Source organism: Camelus bactrianus, chromosome 3 (assembly GCF_048773025.1).
Source record: "Camelus bactrianus isolate YW-2024 breed Bactrian camel chromosome 3, ASM4877302v1, whole genome shotgun sequence".
NCBI classification, from domain to species: Eukaryota; Metazoa; Chordata; class Mammalia; order Artiodactyla; family Camelidae; genus Camelus; species Camelus bactrianus.
The window spans coordinates 96,469,042-96,496,478 of record NC_133541.1 but is presented as its reverse complement, the minus strand read 5'-3'; the positions used below and the strand labels follow the sequence as shown (position 1 = coordinate 96,496,478).

The following is a 27,437-nucleotide window of genomic DNA, read 5'->3' as shown; positions in this document are numbered from 1 at the left end:
AAATGGTGCAGCCACTATGGAAAACAGTTTCTCAAAAAATTAAAAATAGATCCAGCAGTTCCATTTCTGGGTATACACCCACAAGAATGGAAAGCAGGAATATGGTATTTATACACCCATATTCATAACAGCATTATTCACAATAGCCAGAAGCTAGAATCAATCCAACTGTGCACTGATGAATGAATGGACAAACAAAATGTGGTATATACACAATGGAGTATTATTCAGCCTTAAAAATGAAGGAAATTCTGACACATGCTACTATGAGGAATAACCCTGAAGACATTATGTGAAGTGAAACAGGCTGGTCACAAAAGGACAAATATGGTATGATTCTATTTATATCAAATACCTAGAGGAGTCAAATTCATCAAGAGAGAAAGTCAAACAGTGGTTACCAGGGGCTGGGGAAAGAGAGAATGAGGAATTAGTGTTAATGGATGTAGTTTCAGTTTTGCAAGATAGAAAAAATCCTTGGGATTGGTTGCACAACAATGTGAATATATGTGATGCCACTGTACACTTAAGAAGGGTTAAAATGGTAAATTCCATGCTACGTATATTTACTACCAAGAAAAAAAAATCTGATCATGGCACACCTCTCCCCATCTCTCTCCCGTAAGTAAAACCCTCCAGGGCTCCTCACTGTCCTAAGGATAATGTCTAAAATCCTCACCACAGTCCCACGGACAGGCGTGGTCTGGCTCCCACACATCCATCTCAGCAGAGGAACCTTCCCTCCTCTCTGCACTCTGGCCGCACAGATCTCCCCAGCGTGTGCCTCAGAGCCTTGATGCACACTGCTCCTTCAGCCCAAATTCTCTTCCCCAGCCCCTCATTCTTCAGGCTTCAGTGTCAACTCTACCACCTCTCTCACCATCGGAGCTCTGTGATGGACTTCATTAAAGGAAATGCAGGGACGGTGCAGCTGCCTGGGGTGCAGATGGCTGTGTGGAGCCTGCCACCAACCGGTCCAAGGCCAGAGCTGGAACTTTCCTGTGGGGCAACCGTACCTCAGTGCTGTCTTCCTCCCCTAGGTCCCAGAGTCCTCCCCTACCCAGGAGCAGGTGTGGAGTGCAAGTTATCTGTGCCTGAGGCTGTGTCTCGGGCCCCTCAGGCCAGTGGAAAGGTGTGTGTGTGTGCGGCCCTACCTCCCACCCCCACTCTACTTATTCTCTGAATTGGCTTAATCTGGGATTTGGCCAAAGGATCCCACAGAGCGCATGCATTTCTTTCGTCACCAGGCAGGGATGGCCAGGAAGCTGGCCCCATTTGACTTTTCAGGACAGGGCACTGAGCCCATTCATTCCATGGCCTTCTCTCCTGGCTCTAGAAAGGTTTCTGAGAACAAGATTCTGAGCAGCTCCTCTCTGACCATGACATTGAATTATGGTTTCGAGCACAGAGGTATTTTCCTCTGCATGAGAAATCCCTCCTTTCCTGACATCCACGTGGCGAGTGTCCATGGCTGTTGCTGACCTCACTCCCGCCTGTAATAAACAAGCTGTGGTCTACGTTCTGCAGGCAGAATCCAGGCCTGCAGGGGCTTCTCACAGGGCCACCCTGGCACCCAGGTCCTACTTGTCCAGAGCTGCTAGGGCTCCTCCTCAATGGACCCTGGGGTGGGTGGGGCACAAGGGGCAGAGTGGCTAAGAGAGTAGGGTCTTGTTTATGTTCCAGCCTCTTCCTATTCTGAAACCTGGCAAACAGCTACACTTCTTTAGGCTTCCATTTCCACAACAGTAAAATAGAAATTTTACAAGTACTTACCTATTTCACAGAACGGATGCAAGGAGTAGAAAAGATAATGCACTTAGGAGCATAGCCAAAGCAGTGGCCTCTCCTCCGGCCCCACCGCGGAGCTGGCCTGTGTGTGTGAAAGGCACACCCCAGCCTGGAAGGCCTTGTGGCTGCCGTGCTGAGGGTCTTTGTGGTCCTCTCTACTCCAGAGGCCTGGGAGCCCCAGAGTGACAGCAGCCAGAGAAGAGGACCAAGCAGAGCCTCTTTGCCTTCTTCCTCACCTTCCTTTTTTTGGTTGGGGCTCAGCAGGCAGGGCTCAGGGAGGCCGGGGCAACCTCCTGGCTGGGGCTGCCCTCTGACCTTCTGGCAGTGGGGGACACAGGGCACACACACCTCCCCCGGGGCAATCACTTATCCCTGGAAACATCCCGTGGCCGACCACTCGGCCCTGGGTGTCCATCCTCAGACAGCAGCACCTAACGCTTAGCCTGAGTCCCCAAGAAAAACAGAGATGGGGTGTTTGGGACCCCGAAAGGGGATTTGATCCTCTTTGGTTGGGCGGGGAAGGCAGGGCCTCAGCTGTGCATGGTTCTCAGTCACTAAGAGGACTCTCCGGCTGAAGAATAGATGGATTCCCCCCTTATTGGGGAGGCTGGGACAGGGGCAGGGCTGGGATCACAGGGACAGACGGAGGGGTTTGGGCATTTTGAAGGAATTGTGTGGTGATTTTTGTTTTAGTATATGTGCTGCCAAAGCGAGCACGGTGATTTCTGCTTTAGAGTAAAGGGTCTTTAACAGTTACACTAATCACGTCTTTGGGCTCTGACGCCGCCTTGTGAAGCGCAGGTGTGTGCATTCTGGCTAAGTGAGGAGCAGCAGCCCAGCTGCAGCAGGCCCCGCACGAGCGGCGCCATCACAGGCAGCCCGCGCCGGGAGCTGCGGGAAAAGCAGCCCCCCAGGTGCGTGCAGAAGGCTGAACCTCACCTCGCAGGACGCCCCTGAGCCCCTGCAGCCTGACCTCCCCTCCAGGTCGGCTCCTTCAACCCCTCTCATCCCTCCCACTTCCGGGAGCTCCTGGGGGTCCCGCCCTCTGGCCCCTACTTGCTCAGATTCCTTCACGTCTGTCACAGAACCATAGTGCTGTCCTTCAGAGTCCACGTGGATGGGCAGGCGACAGTACCATTGGCTGGTGAGCAAATCTCTCCCCCGTGAGGAGGGACGCCCCATGAGAACGGGGCCACTACTCTCCAAGCCTAACACTCGCAGCCCTGGAACGAACGGATGGATGACGCTGTCGGATGACGTAAATGCCCGTCTTTCCCCAGACCGGAAGCTACCTCAGGGAGGGGCTGTGTCTCTGCCTCCACTGCTCTATTCCCAGGAGGGGTGGGCTGACCGGCAGCCCATTTGGGTCTTTGGGTTCCTTAAGGGAAATGAGCTCTAAGTCAGCCTTGACAGAGTCAAGAGTCCAAGGGCAGGATTGTCCTAGTCTCCAGGAGCGTGGGCGGCCTTGGGAAAAACACGGAAAAAAGGCTCTCAGCTGCACTGATCTTGAGCAGATCCAGACAGCAGGATAAGAATAAGGATACCTAATGCTGTGCTGAGTGTTTTGTAAGAACCATGTCCTTTCATCTTCACGATGGACCAATGAAATTGATGCTACGGTCATCCCCATTACAGATGAGGAAACAGATGTGCTGGGAGATTAAGTGATGGACCCAACGCCACACAAGTAGAGAGCAATAATGTCATGGTCACACCAGCCTCTCAGTGCTGAGGACATTTTAAGATGGAGAACCTGAAAGGAGCAGGGGAAGGGATGTAGATGTGGGTGGGCACAGCCCTGGGCATGAGCCTGGAAAGCCTGGACCTGCTCCCTTATCAAATGGTAGTTTCTGGGGGGCAGGAGACTTGGGGTCCAGTCCCAGCTTGGCCATTTTCTGTATCAGTAGCAGTTCTCCCTTTCCTGATCCTCTGTTCCTCATCTATTTAATGGGACTGAGGGCTACCACTTTACAGAGTGGTGCCGAGGAGTCAAAAGTCCAACACGAAGGCAAGGGTCACCATGCTGGAAGGAAGATGGACACTTCAGGCCAGTAAGAGGAGTAAAGTACTGGTAAAGGGAACACTGAGGACTCAAGACTCCAGGGCCGGTGGAGACTGAAATGAAAGAAGTCAACAAAGATGTAGGTTCACATCTCCATGTGCTGTTGGGGTACCTTAGGGCATATCCCACAGACCATCCCTAGGGGCATCCTTCAGGTGCTTCTGGGTGGAATCTCAGTGGAAGGAATGTCACAGCCCAAGTAACAGAAACCCAACCTTGTGAATACCCAGGCCAGCACACAGTTTCCATCCACATAGGCATATGTTTCTTTGGTTTTATTATTACAAACACACCATGGCTCTGCCACACCTGGGGAATCCTGAGCTCTGTATGCTCTGTCTACCCTCTCTTTTCTACCTGGACAAGGTCACACAGAAGGGTCCAAGCCACGTGTAGTTGCAAGAAACGTTTGACAGAGCAGTTCAACTCATAGCTTATAAGGATGCCATTTCTCCAGCTGTGAAAGAACCTTACAAAAACCATGCCACGATGCCCCAGGAGGCTGGGTTGCTTGATTCATGTTTTGTGAGCGTCACAAAACTTTGGCTCCCTATTCCAGAGGGCTTGGCATAGGGAGGAAACTCCACATTTGGGACAAGTCTTTCTGGAAGTCAATGTCAGGCAGTGACACCCGGGTCTCTGCATGCAGTGGACTAACAGCCATGTTTAGGGGGAAAAAATTAAAAGTGTACCTCTCTCCCTCCTCCCCCCACCCACCCAAGGCTCAGATCTCATTATGGTGTGGCCCATGTACATTGAAGTGTGATATTTGGTTTAAAAAACATTCAGTCTCTTTGGCAAACTGAGAGAAACTGGCGGGGAGCTGCTGAAATGCATTCCTCCTGCGGTCTTTCGCCCTAATGCTTCATCCTCTCTAATAACCGCTGATAGACGGGGGCTGAAAGAGAGACATGTGAAAGGTGAAAAAGGTGCAACGTCCCACGTCTGTCTAGGATACTCTCAGACTCATGAGCCTGAAGGCCAAGCAGCCGCCTTCCCCTCCCACACACAGCAGATGTTTTTGGGTTTGTGAAACCACATAGCTTACTCAGTGATGTTCTGAACTGAGATTTTCTACATCTACCAGCCTGGGACCATGTCCTCACCATGGGTTCCAGCCAAGCCCCTGTGCAATATTTCCAGACTCCCAAAGCCAAAAACTCACAGCAACCTTAAAAGGCTGGAACTCTTATTTTCTCTGTCTCATGGAGAAGGAAACTGGGTGTTGTGGTGTCTGACCCCAGAGGCCAGGCTTCTCTTATTGCACCATGATGTTCTAATCTATACACATCAGATGGCAAGTTTCTTTCTGCCTCAGGTAAGGCCCAAACACATCTACAAGGACTTCAAACCCAGACCAGACTTACCTAGTTTCACAGAGCTCTGGGTGGCCTGAAAGAAAACACAAGGTGTCAGGTCTCCTAGTGGTTGTTATACCTGCAACTGCTCATGGCAGTGGCTTTGTCATTGCCACCCTTACTCACAACAAATGCCAGGGGTAAGGAAGAGGAAGGGGAATGGGAACTGCTGGGCCCTGGAGAGGCCCTCAGTCAGTCTTGGCAGCCCCAAGGGATGCGCTGGCCCTGACCAAGCAGAGTCTATGCTGGACATTCCTGGGAGGCCCCAAAGCCTGGCTTCCACCCAGATCACAGCCTAGAGCTTGGGAAGCTGGGACTGCACAGGGCATGGCTCCCAGGAATAGGAACTCTGGGCCAAGAACCCTCCTCGAGGGGCACTGAGAAGACCCCTCCACCCAAAAGTAAAGTGACATACTCCAGCTCCAGGGCTCTGGGTTAAGGGCTACCTCCTCCAGGCTCTTCTGTTGAAATGCAACCTTCTGTAACATAGCCCATATTCCCCAGGGGCTCCACCTGCAGCAAGAGAGCCTGAGTGGGACTGCTGGGCCCTGGGTTAGCTGGGGAGCAGGAGAGGCTCAGAAAGTCAGAGAGGTTCTGAGAGGGGCTGAGGCTGGGAAGGGAGGTTCCACACACAGAGCTGGCCCTGTATCCAGAATCCACAGCGCTGCCCAGGAGAGCCCCAGCATCAGCCATGATGGGCCACGTCATGGAAAACAGAAGAGTGACTTGGAGGCCTAGGCTGATGGCAGGCCAGCCCACTATCACGAAAATTCGGGATGGGTTGCCCTTCTTGGTCAGATGGATTCCAGAGCTGTATCTGTTCTCACCAGCAGCAGATCCCCATGGGCTGAAGTTCAGAGGCCTCATTCTAAAGGCCTGGGCTATCACCCACAAAGGAAGGAGGGGCTGCTTGGGTTCTTTTCTGGGAACTGCACACAGGTCAGGGCTAAGGGTGCCCCAATGGGAGTGCGGAGAAGTTACGAGAGCACCCTGGGAGGGCAGCCAAGGACTATAGGAGAGCCCCCTCCAGGGGTCCAAGCACAGGACCCAAAGCTGTTCAGGCCAGGGGCCAACCTAGCAGGCATCTTACCCTGGAAAACGCTGACGCCTGTTTAAAGATTTCAAGCGCAGAGTCTGCAAGTTCATCCCCTCGTTCCTGAGGTCTGTTGGCTGCAGACGAAAGAAAAGGCAGCTTGGATGAGAGAGAAGCTATTAGCATATCATTCATAACCACCATGACTGAGGCACTGTTGGCTCTTCTGGCTCACATTCTCAGATAAAGTTTTCCTTTATAACTTTCCATCACTTGTGGTGGAATGCGGCCCGTGGGGAGAAAGCTCAAAGAAAGGTGAGTGCACAAGTGAGGAGAGAGGCTGGGCTCCAGTGCAACTTTGCAGGAGGTAATGAAAGCTCATGCCGGGCGAGAGGCTGCAGGAGGGATGCTCTGACCCACGTTCACAGCATCCACATGTAACAAACAGCTGGGCTCTGTCCAAGGGGGCAGGGCAACCTGGCAATTCAGCAGAGAGAAATCTGTCCTCAAGTTGCTGGGTGTAGCGCATCTGAACCAACAGTTCCTATGCCACCTTTCAGCGATGCCGTCCATGGAGGCTCCGTGGGCACATCCCACATTATTCTCATCTTTGTTTAGAGAAGTGTTTTTATGGAGCACCAGCTGTTGCGTGTGGAGGAGGGCCAGCTGCAGGCTGAGTAGGAAGGTGGTACTTTGGGACCTCACCTGGAGGCTGCAGGACACTAGAGATGGCATGGACCACGCCATTGGTGGCCATGATGTCAACTTCAGCAACAGGTTCCTTGTTGACATTCACCACGTTGTTCTTCTGAGAGAAAAAGAGCCAACAATCATCGAACACAGAGCATGTTTATCTAATTCATTCTGAAACCTGACAAATGTTTACTGAGCACTTCTAGATACCAGATCTTGTGCTGAGTGCCAGGGATACCCTGGTGACTGGAACAGTCCCTGCTTGCTACAGACCTGCAGTCTGGTGGGTTCAATCTAAGCCCTCGTGTGGACTCAGCACGTTGCAATTTACACAATGATCTTTTGGATCTTTTGTATAATTCACTTAGTCCTCACAGCACTGCATGGTGAAAAGGTGGTTTTGATGGCCCCACTTGACAGAACAGGCAACTCAAGAGAGGCCAGATGCCTCCTTTAAGCTGAGTAGGTGGGAGAGCTGAGGACAGAAGCCAGGCATTCAGCTCTGGGCGAAGGCCTCTTTCTGCTTCTCCTCAGTGTCTGACTTCAGATCTTCTCACAGGGTAAATCTATCTCAGGCTTTCCTGAACGACTCATGAATTAGACCCAAGAGGGAAGGGGGAACTGAAGCCTGAGACCAATGGGACACTGACACCCCAAATTAGGAGTTGGGAGATTCTCAGGTGACCTGCAGAAGTCAAACAAGTCACCCCATCCCAGCCTCCCTGCCTGCTTTCCCATACTCTTGAGAAAAGCTAATGAATAAGGGGACAGCTGTAGACTAGGAGAGAGGCGCAGGGAGTAGGAGCTGGACCAGTCACATGCTGCAAGGGTGGACCCTCCATGATCCACAGAGGGGTCAGTGGCTTTGGCTGGTACACAGGCAGCTTGAGCTTGGCAGAGCTGGGGTGGCTATCTAGTCCCTCTCTTCGAGGTATGGACCCTCTGAGGCAGCTCTAAAGTGGAATGTATATCATCAACATACAGAGCAAGGGAAGGCTCACAGACCATGCATCAGAAGAAGAAGCCTCTTGGGTTGGTCTGGTTCATGAGGCAGCTCAGTGAGCCCCTGGATTTGGGGGTAGGTTGGGAAAGGGATTGGCAACTGATCTTTTAAGACATGTAAGTAATAGACTATCATCTCCTTAAGGGAAGGAAGATCTAACAGCTTCTCTCAGATGCTTTATTCTGCAAATCTGCAAGTTCTTATTCATGTCTTACCACAATCCTGCTTGATTTCCCTGAATACCCTTTTCTCTTTTCTTTCTTTCTTTCTTTTTGACAAAATGCACTCAGAAATTCAAGACACATCTTAAAGACAGTTTGTGTGTCTAATGCTATCCTAGGGACAAGATGTTGAACCCTGGTGGCAGGGCACGGCCAGCCTTTTAATTATTAAATATCCTCACCGAGCTGACTTCCAACTTGTCACCTTGGAGAGACTTCAGCCGCACCAGGGCCCCGATGCCTCCACTAACCAGGATTTCATCGCCAATGTGGTATTTCAGGATGTTGGCAAGCTCCTTGGCATTGCCTGCAGGTTTGTGGGAAAAGGAAGCAGAGTTAATCCCAAGGTTGGTAACTGGCATGGTCAGGGAGGTCCCAGAGAAGATGCAAGTGGTCATCCCCAAGATGGCAAACCCCCTGCCCACTTGGTGAGCACCTAATGTGTGTTCAGCCCTCTGGCCCACCGTCTGCATGACGGTCAGGGGAATGAGGCACAAGGCCGTGGCCATGAATCTGCCTCTGTAGTCGGCAGGCTGCTGGGTTAGGTACATGCTTCTGTGATGCTGAGAAGGAGTTAATCCATACTCCTCTGTGAGTATGACTCATGTTTCCATGAGCTAAATATTTGCTTGGAAAGCCAGGGGCCTTTCCAGCACCGGCATCTGAGACATTTCATCATCAGCATGGCTCCCGATAGTTGTAACACAGAAGTGAAATATTTACACATTCTGCCCTCAAATGCATATTCTGAGACGGCTGTTTCCTGAAGGGACAACTTAAAAGAGTCAACAGCTGCAATCTAGAGGAGACATGGAGCCGATGAGGTAAGGGCTGAGGGGGGTATTCCCTCCACAGCGTCCCTCCTTGTCACGTCTCAGCATTCCTTCCAGCCCACATCAGCTTCTCCACCAACTGGGGAACGCATCCAATTGCTCATAAAGGTGCACAGGCATTTCCCAAATTAAGTGTGGGAGGCAGTTCTGAAAGCTGCCAGCTGCCTCTCATCTCTATCAAGGCCGCCCCTGATATTCATATTACCAGCCAAATGGCTGGATATCCCCAAGGCTTAGGAATGGCTATTTCCAGCATCTTGAAACTGAGAACAGGGGAAGCTTGAAAGCATCTGGGGGCGTTCACTTGGCTATTGACGAATCCACATGAGTGCCATGGGAGGCAGCCATCAGGTACCAAACATACACAACTTGGAGCTCCCAAGAGTTCCTCTTCCACAAAAATACCCTCATTGGTGCTGAGCCAAGCCAGCCCCCAGGACACAAAGCGTCCGCTTTTCCTGAGATCTCAACACCTGGATTGACCTTTGACACCTGGACAGGCTTCATCCGCCAGGAGAGTTGTGGTCTAATCTTGCCCGCAGGCCTGGGGGAGGGCGTGTTTGGGGGAGCTCTGCCCAAGCCCTCCCTTTGCTCCTGCACAACGGAAAATCAAAAGGAAGCTGAGCAGGCTTGGGCCACCTGGGGAATATCCCGTTCCTGCTGAACAGAGAGAGAATGGAGAGTTTATGTTCAGAATGAACTTCTCCCCTCTTCTCAGGAACATATGTCAGCACCAGAGACAAAGGCATTCATTTAGCAATAAAGAAAATTAAACAGGACATGAATTCAGCTCACAGCTGCCCCAGCTTTCTATTCCCCACTCCAGAGTGGCAAGGGAGGTGTAGATGACGTAGGCCCCAAGGTTTGGCCAAGGTCCTTCCTCCTTTCCCTTCTCCTCCACAGGCTCATCTTTCTGTAACGTGTGGAAGTTTTGTTTACAGGCATGCATCAGAGTAAACCCTGCAAGCCCACCCCACTGCGCCAGAGTCATAGCCATTCCCCCATCACTGATGGGGGATGTGTGCCCCGCATGGTGGGATATTCATTTAATCCTTTCAACATGCTGAGCAAGGTACTCTTACCACCCTCATTCTTCTAATGGGAATACTGAGGGTCAGAGAGGTTAAGCAACTTGTGAGAGGTCATTCAGATGGTAAATGCCAGAGCCAGGGTTTGACCTGCTTTCAGGTAATCCAGGAGCCCAAACCATGAGATTGGCTCTCAAAAATCCTCAACTCAGTTTCTCAGGGCCATAACTAGGTTTTTGGTAAAGGTTTATCCTGAGGGACATGTGATACAGGTAAATGGCTTCATTTTGGGTTCTCACAGGTCCTCAGAGGAAGACATGCTTTGGTGACTGGGCGGTTGTTATTGACCCTCAGTTCCGTTCTACTCTTCTCTGCCTTGTCCAGTGCATGGGAAGGCTGACCGCTGTCAAGTGCTCATCCAGGCTCCCTCGCCCTCCTGTAGTCAGCTGCCCGGAGGCCCGGCAAGCCGTGGGCATGTGGGAGGAGAGGGAGGCCGAGGCACTTATTGGTCCCCTTGCCACAGTTCTGCGGCAGCTGCTTGAGGCCCTAACCGCCGTCCCGTGCCCCTCCTCCACAGCTCCAGCTCTCCCAGTCCTGCCCTCTCCCATCAGCCCCTTCCCTGGCACCCCAAAGCCAGGGTGCTAAACACTGGGTATCATCACCCTTTGCTGGTTCCTTAATCCCACCTGCACCTCTGCAAATAGTCCTGTCATTAAATTCCTTTCTGTCAAACCCTTTGTAAAGTGCCAACTGTTTCCTGCTGGAACCCTGAACGATATAGTTACTTTAGAAGAGTTGAAAAATATACTTAGGTCAGTCTTTACCCAAGAGTTTGTTCAGTTCTCCTGGCGGCATGGCTTGGAAGGCTTCATTTGTAGGAGCGAAGACTGTGTAGACCCCTTCCCGGTTGAGGGTCTCGGTCAGCCCTGCAGACTGGATGGCGGCTACCAGCATGCTGTGGATACACACATGGAAAATGTCTCCAGCCGGTGGGGGGAGGGGGTAGTCATTTGCTCAAACACCACACCACTGTGGGTAGGCGGAGCCCAGAGCACTCCATACCCCTTGCTGGTTTTCGTCCACTCCCCATGCACAAACAGGGACCAATTCCAGTCTATACTTTCTCTCCATAAACGCTAAGCTCAGTTAAAAGCCAGAAGTCAGAGGCCAAGAGGAGAAGGAGGAAGGGAGAGGTCAGCCGCATGGCTGACCCAGAGACTGACTGAGGCAGAGGGCCCTGAGGATGCAATTCCAGGAGACGGGGGTGGGAGCAGAGGGTGTGTGGTCTCCCAGGCTTTTGTGTAGGTGGCTGAATTCAGTGACAGGAAACATTCAAGGTCACAGCCCTCAGGAGTGAGCGAGCAAGTCAGAAAGGGAGAAAGCAGGGCAAGAAAACAGTGACATTGTGAGCCAGAGAAGGAGCAGTGAGGGCCCTGCAAGGGCAATAGGCAGACACTGTGCAGAGCGAGACCCATCGCTGCTCAAAGCCAGGGCCCTCAGCTCCCCTGGGACTTGAGAAGGAGAGCGGGCTGTTTCCCTGGCACTTCAGGAACACAAACAAGTGCAGTCCCCTCCCTGGTCCCATGGATGTGAGGACTACACTCCCAGAAGGGACCCTTCTTCTCAGCCTAAACTTTCAAGGTGACTCTCATCTTTTCAGAATCCCAGGTCTGGAAGGTCACACTGGCACATGGCCAGGGTTCACTGAACCCCCGAGGAAGTGGGGAGCTTGACAGATAGCTGAGGCCCAGTATCCAGCCCCAGCATGACTACTGGGGCGTAGTCCCTCCCAGGATGGGGCCAGTTACCTGAAGCGATTGTCCCCCTTCAGGACGTCCATGACGGTCCCCATGGGTGGGGTCAGCATACGGTCCATGGTGAACAGGGTCCCATACCTCCCCCTCTTGTCATGGGCGGCGATGCAGCTGTTCTCGATGCACAGGCTCTGTGCAAAAGAGGGGCAGAGAAAAGGGCAGGTTGCTCTTCCCCAACCCCAAGCAGGGGCCTCCCAATTTGTTCAGAGCATGCGCTGACAGCTTCATCCACACAGATCAGTGAAGATCTATGGGGGGGGGGGGTGCATCTTTAAGACTAGGATAAAATGAGGTATTTTCTCCAGAAAAAGAAAAAAAGAAAAAGAAAAATGGTATCCCTTAAGGAAAGAAGAGACTTAGAGGCTTCAGTAAAGTTACAGAAAGGGCCCATGATCACGTGACACAAGAGGGCCACAGACAAAGATCAGTTAAAGAGATGGAGTCTATTGATTTATTTATGTAACAAATTATAACCATCTGTAGCTAAATGGTGCGGGATGGTCCTGAGCAAGGACTAAGTTGTGTTGTGCTTCCTGTTTGACATTCCAGGGTAACTGTTGGGTTTGAAGAGAAGGAAGAGACAGGAGAAGAAAGAAGAGAAGCTTTGGGACCAAGAAGGCTTGTGTATCAGTTCAGGGGGCTTCTCTTCACAGGAGCTAAGAAGGACCCAAAACCTATATTCCTCCTCCCTCTGTTCATCACTCTGGGTTCAGGGTGGGCTGCTGTTTACCCAGCCAGGCCAGACAGGTGTACATTTTTTTTTCTCCCAAAGGTCTCGAGAAAAGATTTGACCCTACTGGCAGGACCCCATTTTAACCCTTTGATACCAGATATTCTCTCTAAAATTCCTTCGTTCTTCATTAGAAACCAGTTCTCAGGCAAGCTCTGGCTTACTGAGCACTTTTTTTTTTTAAATGCGAATTCAACTTCTGTTTCTTGGAGCCAAGACAATGAAAGAGCATGATTTAGGACTCAGAACTTACGTTACGGTAAACAAAAACTCTTAGTTTCTTGCCACCCAGAGTGTCTAGGGTCTGTCCATGGTACAGATACTTGGAGGCCAGCTGATCTTTAATCATGTGGTTCAGAAGCAGATTCTTTGTCCGGGCATTAATGGGAGGGGTTCCATCTGCAACAGAAGGTGTGGTCAGGTCCGGAGGCCGGTCCGGAAGTGGAGGGAACCAGAGACAACGCTGTGGAAAGCCCGTCCCTCCCTGAGATTGGAAATGGAGATTGAGAAATCAAGTGAGGCTGCCAATATTCCTTAACATCTGGCATCTTCTGCAAATTTAAAAAACAAAAAAAAAGGTCTACACAATCCAGGGTGTCTGGAACTTTGCCCTGAGAGGGAGGGGAAGGCACGGACGCAATTTGGCCCTGTCTGCCTTCCCCGTGGCTGTGGCTCAGCTGTATCCTCACTCTAACCCTCTGACTATCATGCTGGCAATTGACCCTGCAGATAAAAAGACAGGGGAGTGCTCTGCTCTCCCGACAGATGCAAACTCTTGAATTCTGAGGCCCAGATCCCCAAATACATTCTCTGCTCTGCCAAATGAAAGAGCAGAGAGCCTCCTCACTTTCTGGTGAAGTCCCATCTGCTTTCCGTGGAGCTGGGCGGAAGCACTAACGGTCCGTGGGGAGCTGTAGATTGGGGAGGGTGCTGTGGAGGTGACAGCGGTGGGGCAGCTGCCCCACCCACCCACTTGAGACAAATGCACAGGGATGCCTTCTCCACGTTACCTTTGAAGACAGAATTCATGGGGGCCAGGAGAGTCAACCGCTCATTTCCGGAAAGATGACTGCTGAGGCCAGCTTGTCTGAAAAGGTCAATGGCTGTGGAAACATCAGATTCTGCAGCCAACTCAAATAGCGTCTTGGCTACAAGGAAGGAGAAAGTGGGTTCAAAAGTTAGAAGTGCTGTTTTCATTTATCAACTGTCCACCCTAGAGCATGACATACATCGGCAGGAATGTCATCTCTTGAGTCAACAACTCCACTAAACGCTGCTGGGGCACAGCAGGTTTCTGTCATCAGGGGAACGGTCACCCAGAAAACTTTACTGGGCAGGGAAGTGAGCTGAGGTTCAGTTTGATTGAGGGTTTCTGTCCCAGCCCTTGGTCAGGGTCCTGTCCAGTGCTGGGGAGGAAGAAAGCATTGTCTGTGTCACGGCTCCCGAGGAGTCCACAACACTGGTGACCACACCCATAGAGACAGTTTTCTGCTGGGTTGATTTTTTCCCGTGAAATCCCCTCACTCATGGTCAGTGGACCTCCCTGGAATTCCAGAATGGGGGTAGGATGCCGAATAGAACCCAAGCCAAAGTCCAGTCGGTCGTTTCTCCCTGGGCCAGTGACCCTGGGATGCTTGGGCAAGATGAGCAAGCAAGTGCTCTGAGGTCAGCAAATGGCCCTCTGTGCCCAACCAGAGCAGGCAGATCTTCTGAAAGGCTTCCATGATTAAGTCACTCCCTCCCCACACACCTTCAGTGGCTTCCCACTGCCCACAAGGTAACGTCTGGACTCTCAAGCCTGCAGCTCAAGACCCTTCAGATTCTGGCTGCAAACAGCCAGATGCCCGGGACTTCTCTTCCGAGAGGCTGTGAGCTGTGTGGGGGCGGGAAGCGGGTCCCAGGATCCCTGAATTCCCTCAGCCTTGCCACCACGGATGGCGCAGGGGATGGTGGGCCTGGCAGGCCCAGGGCCCCCGAGGCCTAGCTTACCAGAGTCTGGTATGAGCAGCTCGTCGATGAAGTGGATCACGCCATTGGTGGCCAGGACGTCTTTATTGGAGATGATGGGCTTCCCGTTGATGGTGAGCATGTCCCCACTGCAGCCCACCTCCAGTGTGGTGCCCTCCAGGGTCTCCAAGGAGAGACCCGCCACAATGGCTTCAGCACACATGGCCGACTTCAGGATGTGGTTGTTCAGCAGGTCTAGGGGCCGAACAGGACACAGGTCAAGTCAGCGCCAGCCAGACTGCCACCTGCTCACAGCCGGAGGACACTGTTCTCTCCGAGGCTGACCTTCAGACAAGGCTGGGGCACTGCACGGCCTAGAGCCCCCACTCCCCCTGCCTGCTGCCCTCTAAAACCAGCTGGGGCTCTGAAGTCAGACTGCCTGAGTTTGCTTCCCAGCTCGGCCACTTAGCAGCTGTGAGACCCTGGGCAAGTCATTTAGCCTCTCTGAGTCTCAACTTCTTCATCGGTCAAGTGCAGACAAGCATATTGTATGTTCACCTCCTAAGGCTGGTATAAGGATGACACAGCACCCAGTACAGTGCCTGATGACAGAGTAAAATCCCAACAATGCTAGTGATTAGCTCACTAATACTTGAATTTCAGGGTGAATTCTCTTATTAGCGCCTGAGCTTCAGTGATGGGGAGAAACTCAAATGAGCTTTTAATCTACTGACTTTTAATCTACTGACATTTATACACATGTAAAATGTGGTAGGAAAAGATGAAAAGTGTAGCAGATGAGAGTTCTAAATTACTTGTACACTTCATTTGTTTTTGTTCATTTCACCCAAGGGTCTACTGAGATCTTGCCAAGATCTTTCTTAAGTTAAGACAGTGCTCAGTTAAGACGTGGTCTTTGCTGCCCCATTCACCCCACCCATAAATCATATATAGGATCATTTAATTACTTGTCCAAGTGCTGCTTTAGGGACAGGGCAGGGGCTGGGGGTCCTGAGGCAGCCATAAGGAGCAGTAGAGCAGGCCGCGCCCCAACAGCAGCCGGGCAGAGCCGGTTCTCAGACAGCTGCTCACTGGGTCACCCGGGCCCTGTGTCTGTGTTCTCACCACAGAGGCGAGTTTCAGTGTGTCGAGCGTGGGAACCAAAATTGCACTGTCATGGACAGGAGGAAGCCCTGAGGCCCTGCAGCTGCATCAAGGGCCTAGAAAGCCAGTGCTGACCTGATTCAGCCGGTGGGGCAGACTACGGACGCTAAGACCACTACAGGAAGGAGGCCATGAGATTAGTTTCTCAGGGAAGGAAACTAAAGGCCAACGTTGAGGGTAGGGGGAGTGATCTCTAAGGGTCACTCACAGGGTGAGCCAGGCCAGGGCTGGAAGGTAGTCTGCAAATGGGCACACCAGCCTAGGGCCGCTTCTCGCCTGTCTACCAACCTGCTAGTAACCAGGAGACTGTCAGGGGGACCGTGGTCGTCCACCTTCCAGCCTGCAGCTGCAGCCCCACAAAGAAGGCCTCGCTTTGAACAAATGGCTTACTAAGTGGGGAAAGGCAGATGTGCAAAAGGGATAAACTAGGGGTGTTTTCTTTTCACTTTATAATAAGGCATTGCGATATCTACAAAGATAAAAATGTGCTCAGTACAAAATATATTTCAGGGGAAAACAGCTCAAATTGGAAAGCTGAAGTGCTGCAGTGCACCCAAGTCTCATTTCCTCGGAAGCCTTTAGGACCGTCGAGCTGCGGGGCCCACCCCCCAATCCCCATGACCTTGGGAATATCTCTGTCACTGCACCCACCACATCAGATCCCAATGACCTGTTTTTAAGCCTGTCACACCAACGAGGCTTAAACTTCCCTGCCTGTGCCATGCTCACTGTAGTGGCCTTGGTTCCTGCCCCAGGCCAGGCACACAGAAGCACTACAGTATTTGGACACAATAGAGCCCCATCGGTGCTTTCAGAAATGTGCCCTTTCCTATCCCTGCATAGTCGCAAGGAGAACATTTTGTATTTATAGGATGTCTGAAAGGCATTAGACATTTTATATAGTACATTTCAAAGGTGAATTTAAATAGACTCAAAAGAATTGAAGTCATCGCTGGACTATGTTTTGGAGGAGTAAGTGTGGTTGGAGTCCACAGGGGACCTGGGCCTACTCCTCTTTGTAGGGGACTCAGGGACCTGCAGGCAGCAGCTCAGTGGTTCTGGAGTTGTCGAGGGTGGAGTGTGTATGTGTGCAGAGCCTGGCCTCCCCTCCTAATCTCCCTCCCATGCTTGGTCCTTCCGTCTCCTCCAGCAATAATCAATGCTGCCCCTAATTTAGCAGCTCACTGAGAAGATGAGCAATGAAGAGTCAAGAGTTGACCATTATGGGTTATTAATTGTAATTTTGGATTATCCATGAGCCCAACACTCCCCCACCCCAGGTCAAACATAGGAAGAGTCCAAGGGTCAGCATGATGATTCCATTCCAAGAGTGCCAGGACCTGGTATCCCCTCTGCATACCTCCAAGCTGCTGCCCACTCTGGCTGACAGCATTCGAGACTTTAACCCTTCCTGACTCTGGCAAAGCCTGCATTGGACCTCCAGTTCTACCTCACTCCTCAGCCCGGCTGCGTCCCTAGACAAACACTGTTAGATTCCTTACTCGCCCCCTTGACCAGGGTTCTGCTCTGGCCTTGCAGAGACAGGGCCAGCTGGGAGCGATGGGACAGGAAGACAGGTGGCGTGTCAGTCTTGGACAGGAGCAGGCCTTGGGCTTAGTCTGGCCACTCCAATGAGGTGTCAGTAGACAACCAAGGGAGCTCACCTCTCAGGGCCTCTGGGTCACCCAGGATCCGGTTCAAGGTCTCAGCGGGGATTTTCTCGAAGGCCTCATTGGTCGGGGCCAACAGCGTGTACTGGCCATCCCCTTCAAGCAGGGTGTTGAGACCTGATGCAGCCACGGCAGCCTGTGGGGAGGGGAGAGGATGCAGTGTTCCCTGAAGGCTCTGGGACTCTCTGCAGTCCAGAGGCATACACGGTCTCCCCAGCCCTCCCCCAGAGGGCTCCTGGCTTTTGTGGAAGCCCCAGCTGAAAAGACAAGCCAAACCAAAGCTCACCTCTTCCCACAGCCTCCAGGGGCCTTGCTGGCCGGAGCTCTGCCCACCCCAAGCATCTCTCAGTGCTGACCGTGCCTTCCTCCTTCCCACCTCCAGGCCTCTGCCCCACTGTTCCCTCTGCCCTTCCCCCTTTCCTTGCTTCTCTGACCCCTAGTCCATCTTTGGGCCTTGACGAAGATGTCATTTTCTAGGTAATCAACTTGGCATTGCCCCCACCCCTGCCCTGGACGAAAGTGATTCTGTCTGTTACACACTCACACAGCTTGCCGTCCTTCTCACATCGCAATTAAATCGTTATTGGTAGGTATCTGCGTGAGCACCATGAGCGTAAGGATGCCACAACCCATTCTCTACAGAGCAGCCAGAATGATCTTCTAAATGCATCCGACTGCTCTCAGGATGAAGACATGCTCCTTGCTGGGTCTGGTCTGCATGGCCCTGCGGGTCCGCCCGCCGGCCTGGCTGCTCCCACCTCACTTGCTGGCCACCTAGTGCTCTTCACTCCTGCCTCCTGCTCATCCTACTGCTGAGCCTTCATTGTCACGCTCCCTCCTGCCAGCTGAGCTCTCATCTCTGAGTTTTGTGAAACTGGCCATTCCCAACGTTCAGGCCTCAGCTCAAAGTCACCTCTCCCAGAGAGACCTTCCCTGACCACCCCGCCCCCTGTTCCCCATATACTGTGTGACTTCACAAGGCTCAGCACCCTCTACGGTTGCCTCGTCTGTGTCCCCAGGAAGAATGTGTCAGTGAGGACAGAACTTTGTCTTGTTCTTCTCTAGTCCCCTGCACATAAAGCACACCTGGAAGTGGCAGGTGCTTAGCAAGTGTGTGTTAGCAGAAGCAAAGACGGCGTTAGGGAGAGCCAAAGGGGAGAAGAAAGGAAGAAATATTGACCAAACCTAAACAGGAAGAGGCGGTTACCCTATGGGGATCAGCTGCTATTAATCAAAAGATGTGCCACCAACTTTGTGGGAACATCGTCTCCCTGTGGACCCCTGACTTTAGAGTGACCCTGAAGGAAAGCAGAAGAAGATCTCAGAGAACAGGGTCCCCAGGCCCCTCCAGAGCCACTTCCTGAGGCCACTTGAGTGCCATCCCAGCCCGGGGTGTTTGTCTGTCTGTGTTGGGGATCTCCAGGGCAGGAACCACCCACTCCCACTTGGCATCCTTTGTGGTCAGGAAGTTCTCTTCAAATCAAGGCAAAAGCCCTGACGGAGCAGCCTATGCTCACTTCCTCTGAGCAGCCGTTGCCAAGAGGAACGCCCGCTTGCCACCCTAGATGTCAGACAAATGCCTGCTGGGCAGGGGGGAAGGAATCTGTGGCCCTAGAGAAGCCAGAAGCCAGGCCAGAAGTCAAACCCCAGACTCCCTTGTCTAGACTGGTGGCCTCTCTGCTGGTCTGGGCTGCAAGGAAACAGGGGAAGGGCTGCAGCAGAGATCCCATGGTGGGGACACGTGGGCAAGAAGACCATGCCACTTGAAAGGCCATTTATCTAGCTCCACTTGTGGAAACCTGCACCTAGGAGGGAGAGCCCTCCCACCTCTGGACCCGCAGTGCATGCCCAGGCAGCGTTCCTGCTGCAGCCACAAACCACCGAACTTCCCAGAGGAGTCAAGGAAAGGCAACTTTACATGGGAGAAACCGGCAGAGGGAATTTCCCAGCAGAGGATTATGACATCTCCCTGTGGTTAAGCTGACTGTCTGATTAGTGGATTCACCATGTTCCCTAAATGCCCACGGACACGAAGACATCCTCCATTCTTCCCACAAAAAAAGGGACCCTTGGGAGGCAGTGTGTCCCCAGGCTGGGCCTCCACCTGGGGCAGTACCTCACCCGAAGGGTCTCGAAGGTGTCCTCGATCTCAATGATCTGCTGGATGTTGTTGGTGACGGTGGAGATGACCTTGTCAATGAGATGCACCACGCCGTTGGTCGCATGGTGGTCGGCTTTCAGGAGCCGAGCACAGTTGACGGTCACGATCTGCCCAGAGAAAAAGGGAGCATGAGTGGTTAACACGTTGGAGGCACAGTCTCAAAGCCCTAGGAGGGGAAAACAGGGACAGAATGTGGGCTCCATGAGCTGTGGGACCAGAGGAGCTGATGAGAAGCAGGTGCAGGAGGCAGAAGACTGCCCACAGCTGATCTCACCAGTGGGACACAACCCCAGAAACGAGCCCCGCGTGTGGACCAGGAGAGGGCTCAGGCTGGGCATAAAGCAGGGCTGCGGAAGTAGGATTCCCTACCCCGTTGGGATAGTGGTGGATTTGGATGTCGGAATTCTGGTACATGGAGGTGAGGGCCATGCCGTGTTTCAGCTCATCTGTCAGGACCCGTCTGTTCACCATGTGGTAGCGAAGGGCGTTGAGCAGCTCAATGTTCACGTTGCTTACCAGGGAGTCCAGCACTTCCTAGGAGGAAGGGCAGACTGGCAGTTAGGAGGCAGCAGACCTACCTCATGTTCAAGGGACAGGTCCTTGCCACCCTGGGAAAGGTGCTTCTGAAGCCCCAGGGGCCCCCGTTCTGCCAAGGACCCCTCCTCTGTGAACACTGAGGCCTCTCTATCTGCTTAAATGGATGGAGCGTTGGAAGCGACCTGGGGAGGCATATTTTAGCTCAAGTGCCGTGGCTTTATCTGAGGGCTTGAGGGAAACATTTTCTGAGGCAGTATGGGAAATCACTACAGACTCTCAGAAGCCCATCCCCAGTAGGAGTCCCCTGGGCAGAAGGGGGTCATCTCACAGCTGGCAGGGAAGCCCAGGCCTCGTTGCTGGGGGCGAAGATGGTGAAGCTGCCGGGCCCCTCCATCTCGGGCCTCAGCTTCTCCGTGCGGTCCGTGTACAGCTGAGTGGTGGTTGATCCAACGACTCCCAGGGTCTCATACAGGTTTGAGAGCGGTAGGGCTGTAGGGGCAGAGGACAGAGCAGGGATGGCCATCCCAACCAGACCACCTCCTCCCTTGTCTGAGACGGGATGGCACACCCACGGGAGAACATGGGCCTGTTGTTGGAGAGCCTGGGAAGCTGGTCATCTGCTTCTTAAAACAGCTCCAAGGGCCAAATGCCTCCCTACTGAAACTCAACTAATTGGTCATTTTTAATCATTTTAAACCAGAGTAGAGCAAAGCTTTTGTTCCTAGACATTTAGATAATACAGGTAGGAATGGCCCCAGAAAGAGATACCCTAATTACAAGCTAGACTTGCATCTAGATTGATCAAGTTGTTTTTGAAACTGTTTCCCTAATAGTCTCCACTGGAATGAAAAAGAACTTGGAGGTACTTTTTGTATTTACAAGTAATAGAATGTTATTTCCTGAAAGTAGCCTGAAGCTCAGGAGAACATTTCCCTCCACAGGGAGCTTTGTGTTCCTTTTAAAGGGCAAGAAACTAAGAACCAGGGGGGCTGGGCCCCCCTTCAAGGTCCTCTCCTCTCCCATCCCACATTTCCCTCGTCTTGCCACTTAAGTCAGGAATGGCATGGCCTCAGCCCATGCCAACCCCACCGCTACTCACCCTGGCACCAACCAAATCACCCCCTTCCTTTTAAGTCTCGTCTCACATTCTCAGCTAATGAAATAGCAAAGATTTCAAAGTCAAAACAAAACAAATCCTCCTCTGCACAGTGTATGGTGTGTGGAAATAAAGGAAAGGATCTGGTAAAATTCACAAGTACCATGCTGTCTGTGGGCCTACATGGCCATTTGTGGCATCCGTGGCTGACTATGGGGTGCCCACCTGGCCTGCTGCTCCTGTCCCTACCAGCTCCTATGGGCCAAGTTCCAACAGAGTGAAGGGGGTAGCTGGGTGTTCCCGACCAAGCCCACCCCACCTCTCTCCAGCAGGGCTGATCAGAAATGCTGGATATGTTAGAATCACTCCCAGCCACAGATGACAAGGTGCTTGGTACAGAGGGCACAGGCAGGTCAAAACCAGAGCCTGGCTACCCAGAGTGTTCAGGAGGTCTGCTTGCACCGGAAGGAGCAGCACAGGAAGCTTGCTATTTCCAGCTTCCATTCTCAGGCCCTGGAGTGGGGCCTCCTCCCTCAGAAGCCCCTTCAGACTCTGCCTCTCTTTCCGTGGGTGCTTCTCTCTCCCTCCTTCCCTGCCAACCGTGCCAACAGACAAGAGACAAGGTTCGTTCACCTGCTGGACAGCCCTTCTCTCCTGGGACCTTCTCGTATCCAGGACAGCACTCATAGCTGATGACTCTGTAATGAGACACATGTGCGTATTAGGCAGGGCTTCCCTCCTCCTCCAGGGAAGGGGCGTGATGAGGAGCACAGCCTGCTCTAGGAGGAGACCATACACTAAGTCATACTTTCACTGGCAAGGAGCTTGTCACACCCCCTCACCTTTATACAAGGTGCCCAGCAGTTGCCGTCACCTACAGCCATGCAACTGGGATACAGTCAGAGGACTGTGGGAGCATATTCACAGTGGATTAGAAAACATTCTCACTAAAATTTATCTCCAGCGTAACTCATGGGAACCCAGTGGATAGCCTTCCAAATAGGCGGCAGGGATGAGTGAAAGGAATCCTGGAACTTTCTGGCACTGAGTCAGCACTAACCTCTTCAGCCAGTCCTGTCTCCTGTCTGGGTCTCAGTTTCCTCATCTGTAAAATGTACATGTGTATTGTACGGTAATCATTGCATCACATTTCCCAGGGTCTTCTAGCTCTCTGACTTAATAACCAAGAAGGGTAGCATATATATGATCATCAAGTTTTTCTCAGTCTTCACAATCAAACTTTAAAATAAAAACAAAGCTCTTTTCACCAAGATGCTTGTTTTTCTGTTTCTTTAACTTAAGAACAAAAATGTAACTCATGAAAACACCTGTATGGTTTCAAACAGAAAATACACAAAGGCTTATATAGTAAGGTGTTCTCCATCCACCCTCATTCCTCAACCACCTCATCAGCCTTGCAGGAGGCAACTGATAATCCTGGTTGGCAAGATTCTTTGTATTTGGATGAACAAGACTGCCAGTTTTTAGTTTTAAACTTTGGAGTCATTCGGCAAAAAAACTTGAACTCTTCTCTTCTCCTAATTCAGACCAGTCCATCATGGAACACTTACCACCTCTTCTGGAGGTCTGAAACACACAGCTTCAGTTAACACAATATTCTGGGGAAGCCCAAAAGATGGAGAATTTCAAAGAACATCATATGGAAGAGCACGTTCTAAGCAAGACTTGCTTTGCATCGCATCCCCACATCCTGTCTAAAGCCACCCCTGCACCAGCAGTGTGCCCACAGCCCCTCCTCGGCAGTCCTGAAACTAGAAGCCAAAAGCCATGTCCTGCCCTTTCCTTTCTTCCACGTGGACATGCTCTTTGGGACAGGAGAGAATCAGACTTGAATTGCAGCAGGTTTACCGCAGAACTGCTCACCACGGCCTCACACAGGAAGTTTAATGACATCACTGGAAGACAGGCAGGCAGACTGGGCAGAAGTGTGGGCTTTGGAGAGAGCGGGGAGGGAGAAGGTTCTCTTATGAGCCCAGGACATTCTGCTCCTATGAATTCCGTTGGAGTCATCTCAGGGAAGCCCTGGTGAGTCATGCGAAGAAGAAGCCTGCTTCGTGTGTTACCCAGCGGGGTGTTTCAGACACAGATTAGTTAGATTCTCAGGCTGCCAGGGAGCTATAGGTATCACTTTGCCAAAAATGAGCACCCCCAGGAAATGGCTGAGGAGTGACAGCTATGTACATTCCTCCCACTCCATTCCTTTCTAACCTTTCATCCCCACTTAAAAGGGCTAAACAGGCTGGTGGTCTCGGGACTGACCTTGACTGACCCACAGTTTTGTCTCTGGAAACCAGTCATCTTCTGCAATGACAGTGAGATTTGACGACACACAGCCTTTCAGAGGCAGCACAGTGTGACACAGACAGTGTTAGAATCGGGAGACTTGACTTGTCATCCACTGGTAACTAGCAGGGTGGACTTGAAAGCCCGTTTTTCTCTCTGGGTCTCAGGAAACTGAGACCCAGAGCCACAAGCCTTGAGCCCATAGGACCTGGGGACACCCATGCACAGAATCTCAGGCTTTCTCTGATAAATACCAGGGCTCTGTGGCTAGGGTTAAGGAAGTGGGATTTGGTCAAGTCCCCCAGATCTTAGCTTCTTTCTAAAAGTGCCGGGATGGCATTCCATGCGGTTGGAGAAGCATGGCTGGAGGAGAGGTCTTCTCCTCAGACTTCCTCATCTCTGGGGTCCACTGTGAACACAGGTGCTGACACTCCAGTCTGGGAGTCTCCAGCCATGTTGGCCAAAGACTCTTCCTCCAGGGCGTTAGTGTCTGAGTTCCATCCTAACAAGCCACCAGAGAGCTCAATGGCATAGGTGGCCTCACCAGGATTTCACTGAGGACAATAGAAAGCCAACTCCCTAAGGGCGAACTTACTGGTTCCTGTGGCCATGTGTCAGGGGTCGGGGAGGAGAGGTGGGGAGAATGACAGGAGAAATGGAGGGCTGTGGACGGGGGAGCAGGGACAGATGTAAGCAGAGAAGTCTCAGCCTGGAGAAGGAAACTCCAGACGGAACCCAAAAGCCTGCAAGGGGTCTCTCAAGATCACAGCTGGGCAAGGAAAATCTAGGACTCTCCTCACATTTTGTCAACTCCAGTCCCTTTTACATTGCTCTCAACAGTGTACATATTTGCGGGAAAGCAAACTGATCTGTAAAGATTGACATCTAGAGGACACGGGCGGTCTCTCCATTGTGACCAGTGGTCACTGCCTCTTCTCTCCAGGTGGGCTTTCTGAACCGGTGTCCCACAGAGGCTGGGTGTCGGGGGCACATTACCTCCTGCAGAGGTTCAGTCCCCCAGTCAAAGGCTTCGTCCCGGTCAGCCCACTGTGGCTCGCTTCCAGGAAGCCTTCTCCTGATCCTCTTGCCCTGCTGACCCCTCCCTCCTCTACCCTTGTGCTACCCACAGTCTGGCATCCCTGGTTCTCTCTCTAGGTGCAAGGGCGAGCCATGCCTCTCACCCTCAGCCCAGCAGCCTTATGTGTTGAAACACTTCCACAGCTGACAGTTTCCCTGCTCAACTCTCCCAGCAACACTTCTCAGAAGCAGCCTGGCTGGCCACAGAGACGCAGAGGGCAGCTGGAAACTGCAGACAGAGAAGACAGTCCACGATCTTGACCAAAGCTTTCTGAACTAGCACACCCTTTTCTCAGCCCCGTGTACCATGCTCCTGGGGCTCTGGCCCTGGGGAGAACACACAGGCTGTGGGAGATGGGGCTGGGGCCATCACAGAGTCATGGTCTGGACACCATCTCTCAAGGATGAATGCAGGAAAAGGATGGAAACCACAGGGAGCCTCCATCCATGTCTCCCAGTTCCTTGGCTTCCCTGCACAGAGAGTCCCAATCGGCTGGTCTCTGGATCGAATATTATCAGCAAAAGCTGTTCTGATTAAAGACTCCTGGCTTCTCCCTGGCCTGACACATTCCAGTAAGTAAAAACCTCAGAAAAAGCACATCCTCTTGGGCGATGAGACATTCATTTTCTTGTTCCAGCTTCCCGGGTGGGAAGAACGACTGGAGGAAGAAACTGAGAGAAGGTGCCTGATTTAGAAGGGCATCTGAAAGAGGTGGGAGGTGGGGGCAAAAAGGGAGTGTCAGTCCAAGGTCTAAGAACAGAAAGAGCAGAGTTTGGAAAGCTCTCCTCTATTCCCCTCCTAGGTTTCACTCACAACTGGATACAAAGAGAAGCACTGGTTTTTCTGTCCCCATCATAATCTTCCAAGGAGTTAATGTAGCAAGTTAAGACTCACTCTCCCCCAAGTGAGCTGCTCAGCTGTGGCTGCTGTGACGGCTGTAAACGCCAAGGGATTAACTACACTCTGAAGGAGTGCAGTAAGGAACGGAGCCTGGGAGCCAGTTTCCTGCGACGGAAGGTAAACCACTCAGTGTGTCATGGTTTCCGAGGGAATCGCAGAGCAAACACAGACCAGTGCCGTCGTCTAGACATTCACGCCACCCTCGACGCTGCCTGCCTGGACGGTTCATTTTCTGCACTCAGCTGAGCTCTCTTGAGCCTTCCAGGAGAAAATGAAAATCTTGAGCCCTCTGGTAAAACAGGGCTTGTTCTAATCTGCTGTCTACCACCAGACACTCCACCACTACCCCATTCATGAGCACCCAGCTCAGTGAGTGACGAGACGGAGCCTCTGGAAAATACACTACATTTTTTGGAGACAGTCTGTTTGTGTGTGGTGTGTGAGGGCATTTGGGGGGCTCCTGGATGCTAACTGTGTCTCCTCAGTTTCCATACCCTCCATCTGACCAGGGGTATTGGGGAGTCCCCTTGCACAGGGGTTCAGATGACCACCACACTGCGGGTAAGCAATCAAAAGAACGTTGGTGGCTCTGGGCCTCTCCTAACCCTGAGAAGGCCTTCTCCTTGGGACCTAAAGTCACAGGTTTTAGGGCTGAAAAGAAATCTGGAACAGTTGACCGAGGTACTTTGGAGCTGCTCACCTGTGGGTCTCCTCATGTCACCAACATTTGCTGCTGGGCTGGATTCTCCCTGGGGGCAGAATAACTAGAGCTCCCCCTCTTACCAGTGAATGACTCAGAGCAGGTGACTTAGGCTTTCCAAGCCTCAGTCTTCCTCTCAGTAAATGGGCTAATAATCATACTGATCTTAAAGAGTGATTGTGAGAACTGAACAAGCCAACTTATAAGAAGCATTTAACAGATGCTTGATATTTACTCAGGTGTTCAGCTTCATCTTAAAACATTCCAGGTATAAACTTTAAAACTAAAGATAGGTTAGTAACTTCATTGAAAGTAACGTCCAGCAGGAAATCACTGATCAAATCACACTGTTAATACATTAGGCCCTCATAACACAGCTATGTGACTTAACAGATAGGGCCTGTTGTGGTTGGGACAAACTATCACAAATTTAGTGTCTTAAAACCACACGAATTTATTATCTCACAATTCTGGATATTAGAGTCAGAAATAGGCCTTTTGAGGTTAAAATCAAAGGCTGCATTCCTTCTAGAGGCTCTGGGGGAGAATCTATTCTTTTCTCCTCCTGCTTCTAGAGGCTGCCTGCATTTCTTGGCTTGTGGCCACATCACTCTAAGCTCAGTTTTCATTCTCACATCTCCTTCTCTGACCCTCCTGCCTCCCTCTTAGAAGGACCCTTATGATTATATTAGACTCATCAGATAATTCGTCTAATAATTATAACTGATTTATAAAATAAATAAGATAATCCCTCCCACTCTCAAGCTCCTTGACTTAATCACACGTGCAAAGTCTCTTTTCCCTTGTAAGGTAACATATTCACAGGTTCAGGGGTGAGGATGTGAACATCTTTAGGGGGTCATTATCTGTCTACCATGAGGCCTTTCCCCAGACGGTAAGTGGATTCATGTCAATACTCAACAGAACAAGATTTCCTGTCAGCTAAGCTGCCTTCTAGGAGTTTACTGAATGGGACAGAACCTTCAGGAAGCCCTGCACAGCAGAGGTGTTCGGTGGACGCCTGGTGTTTGGTGTAAGTCAAATCTCAGTTATTTCAGAGCAGGTTAGCCATGGGATCTCAGGGAGCTGCAAAGGGGAATACAAAACAGGAAAGGAGGTGCTGGCATGAGTCTGGGGACAGCTTGGCATCCCTAGATGGCTTCTCACCATCCTCTTCTTTTTCCTCTTGGGACCAAGGTTGCGGGATACAGGAAAGGGAGGAGAAGGAAGGCTCTTCCTCAGCTTCACTGCAGATGTCCCTGGGTGCCCTGTCCGAATAAGATCTACTGGAAACAGCTCTGCCAGCTGATGGAAAAG

General features: G+C 51.7%; 1 protein-coding gene across 2 annotated transcripts in view; it reads right to left on the bottom strand.

The window, feature by feature from the left end:
• Positions 1-4,110: 4,110 nt before the first annotated feature.
• The window catches only part of TGFBI (transforming growth factor beta induced), a 31,813-nt gene continuing 8,486 nt past the window's right edge, over positions 4,111-27,437 (bottom strand). The window contains exons 3-17 of one of the 2 annotated variants that reach the window (XM_074360713.1): positions 21,772-21,836; positions 20,371-20,531; positions 19,875-20,039; positions 19,466-19,612; positions 17,339-17,480; positions 14,553-14,765; positions 13,574-13,711; positions 12,817-12,962; positions 11,828-11,964; positions 10,844-10,974; positions 8,341-8,465; positions 6,947-7,046; positions 6,299-6,378; positions 5,218-5,242; positions 4,111-4,748 (exon numbers count right to left, since the gene is read on the bottom strand). In XM_074360713.1, the coding sequence (XP_074216814.1) occupies positions 4,708-4,748; positions 5,218-5,242; positions 6,299-6,378; positions 6,947-7,046; positions 8,341-8,465; positions 10,844-10,974; positions 11,828-11,964; positions 12,817-12,962; positions 13,574-13,711; positions 14,553-14,765; positions 17,339-17,480; positions 19,466-19,612; positions 19,875-20,039; positions 20,371-20,531; positions 21,772-21,836 (1,816 nt within the window). In that variant the 3' untranslated portion in view covers positions 4,111-4,707. Of the gene's footprint in view, positions 4,749-5,217; positions 5,243-6,298; positions 6,379-6,946; positions 7,050-8,340; positions 8,466-10,843; positions 10,975-11,827; positions 11,965-12,816; positions 12,963-13,573; positions 13,712-14,552; positions 14,766-17,338; positions 17,481-19,465; positions 19,613-19,874; positions 20,040-20,370; positions 20,532-21,771; positions 21,837-27,437 lie in introns of both variants that reach the window. The other variant, XM_074360712.1, reaches the window with a different exon arrangement.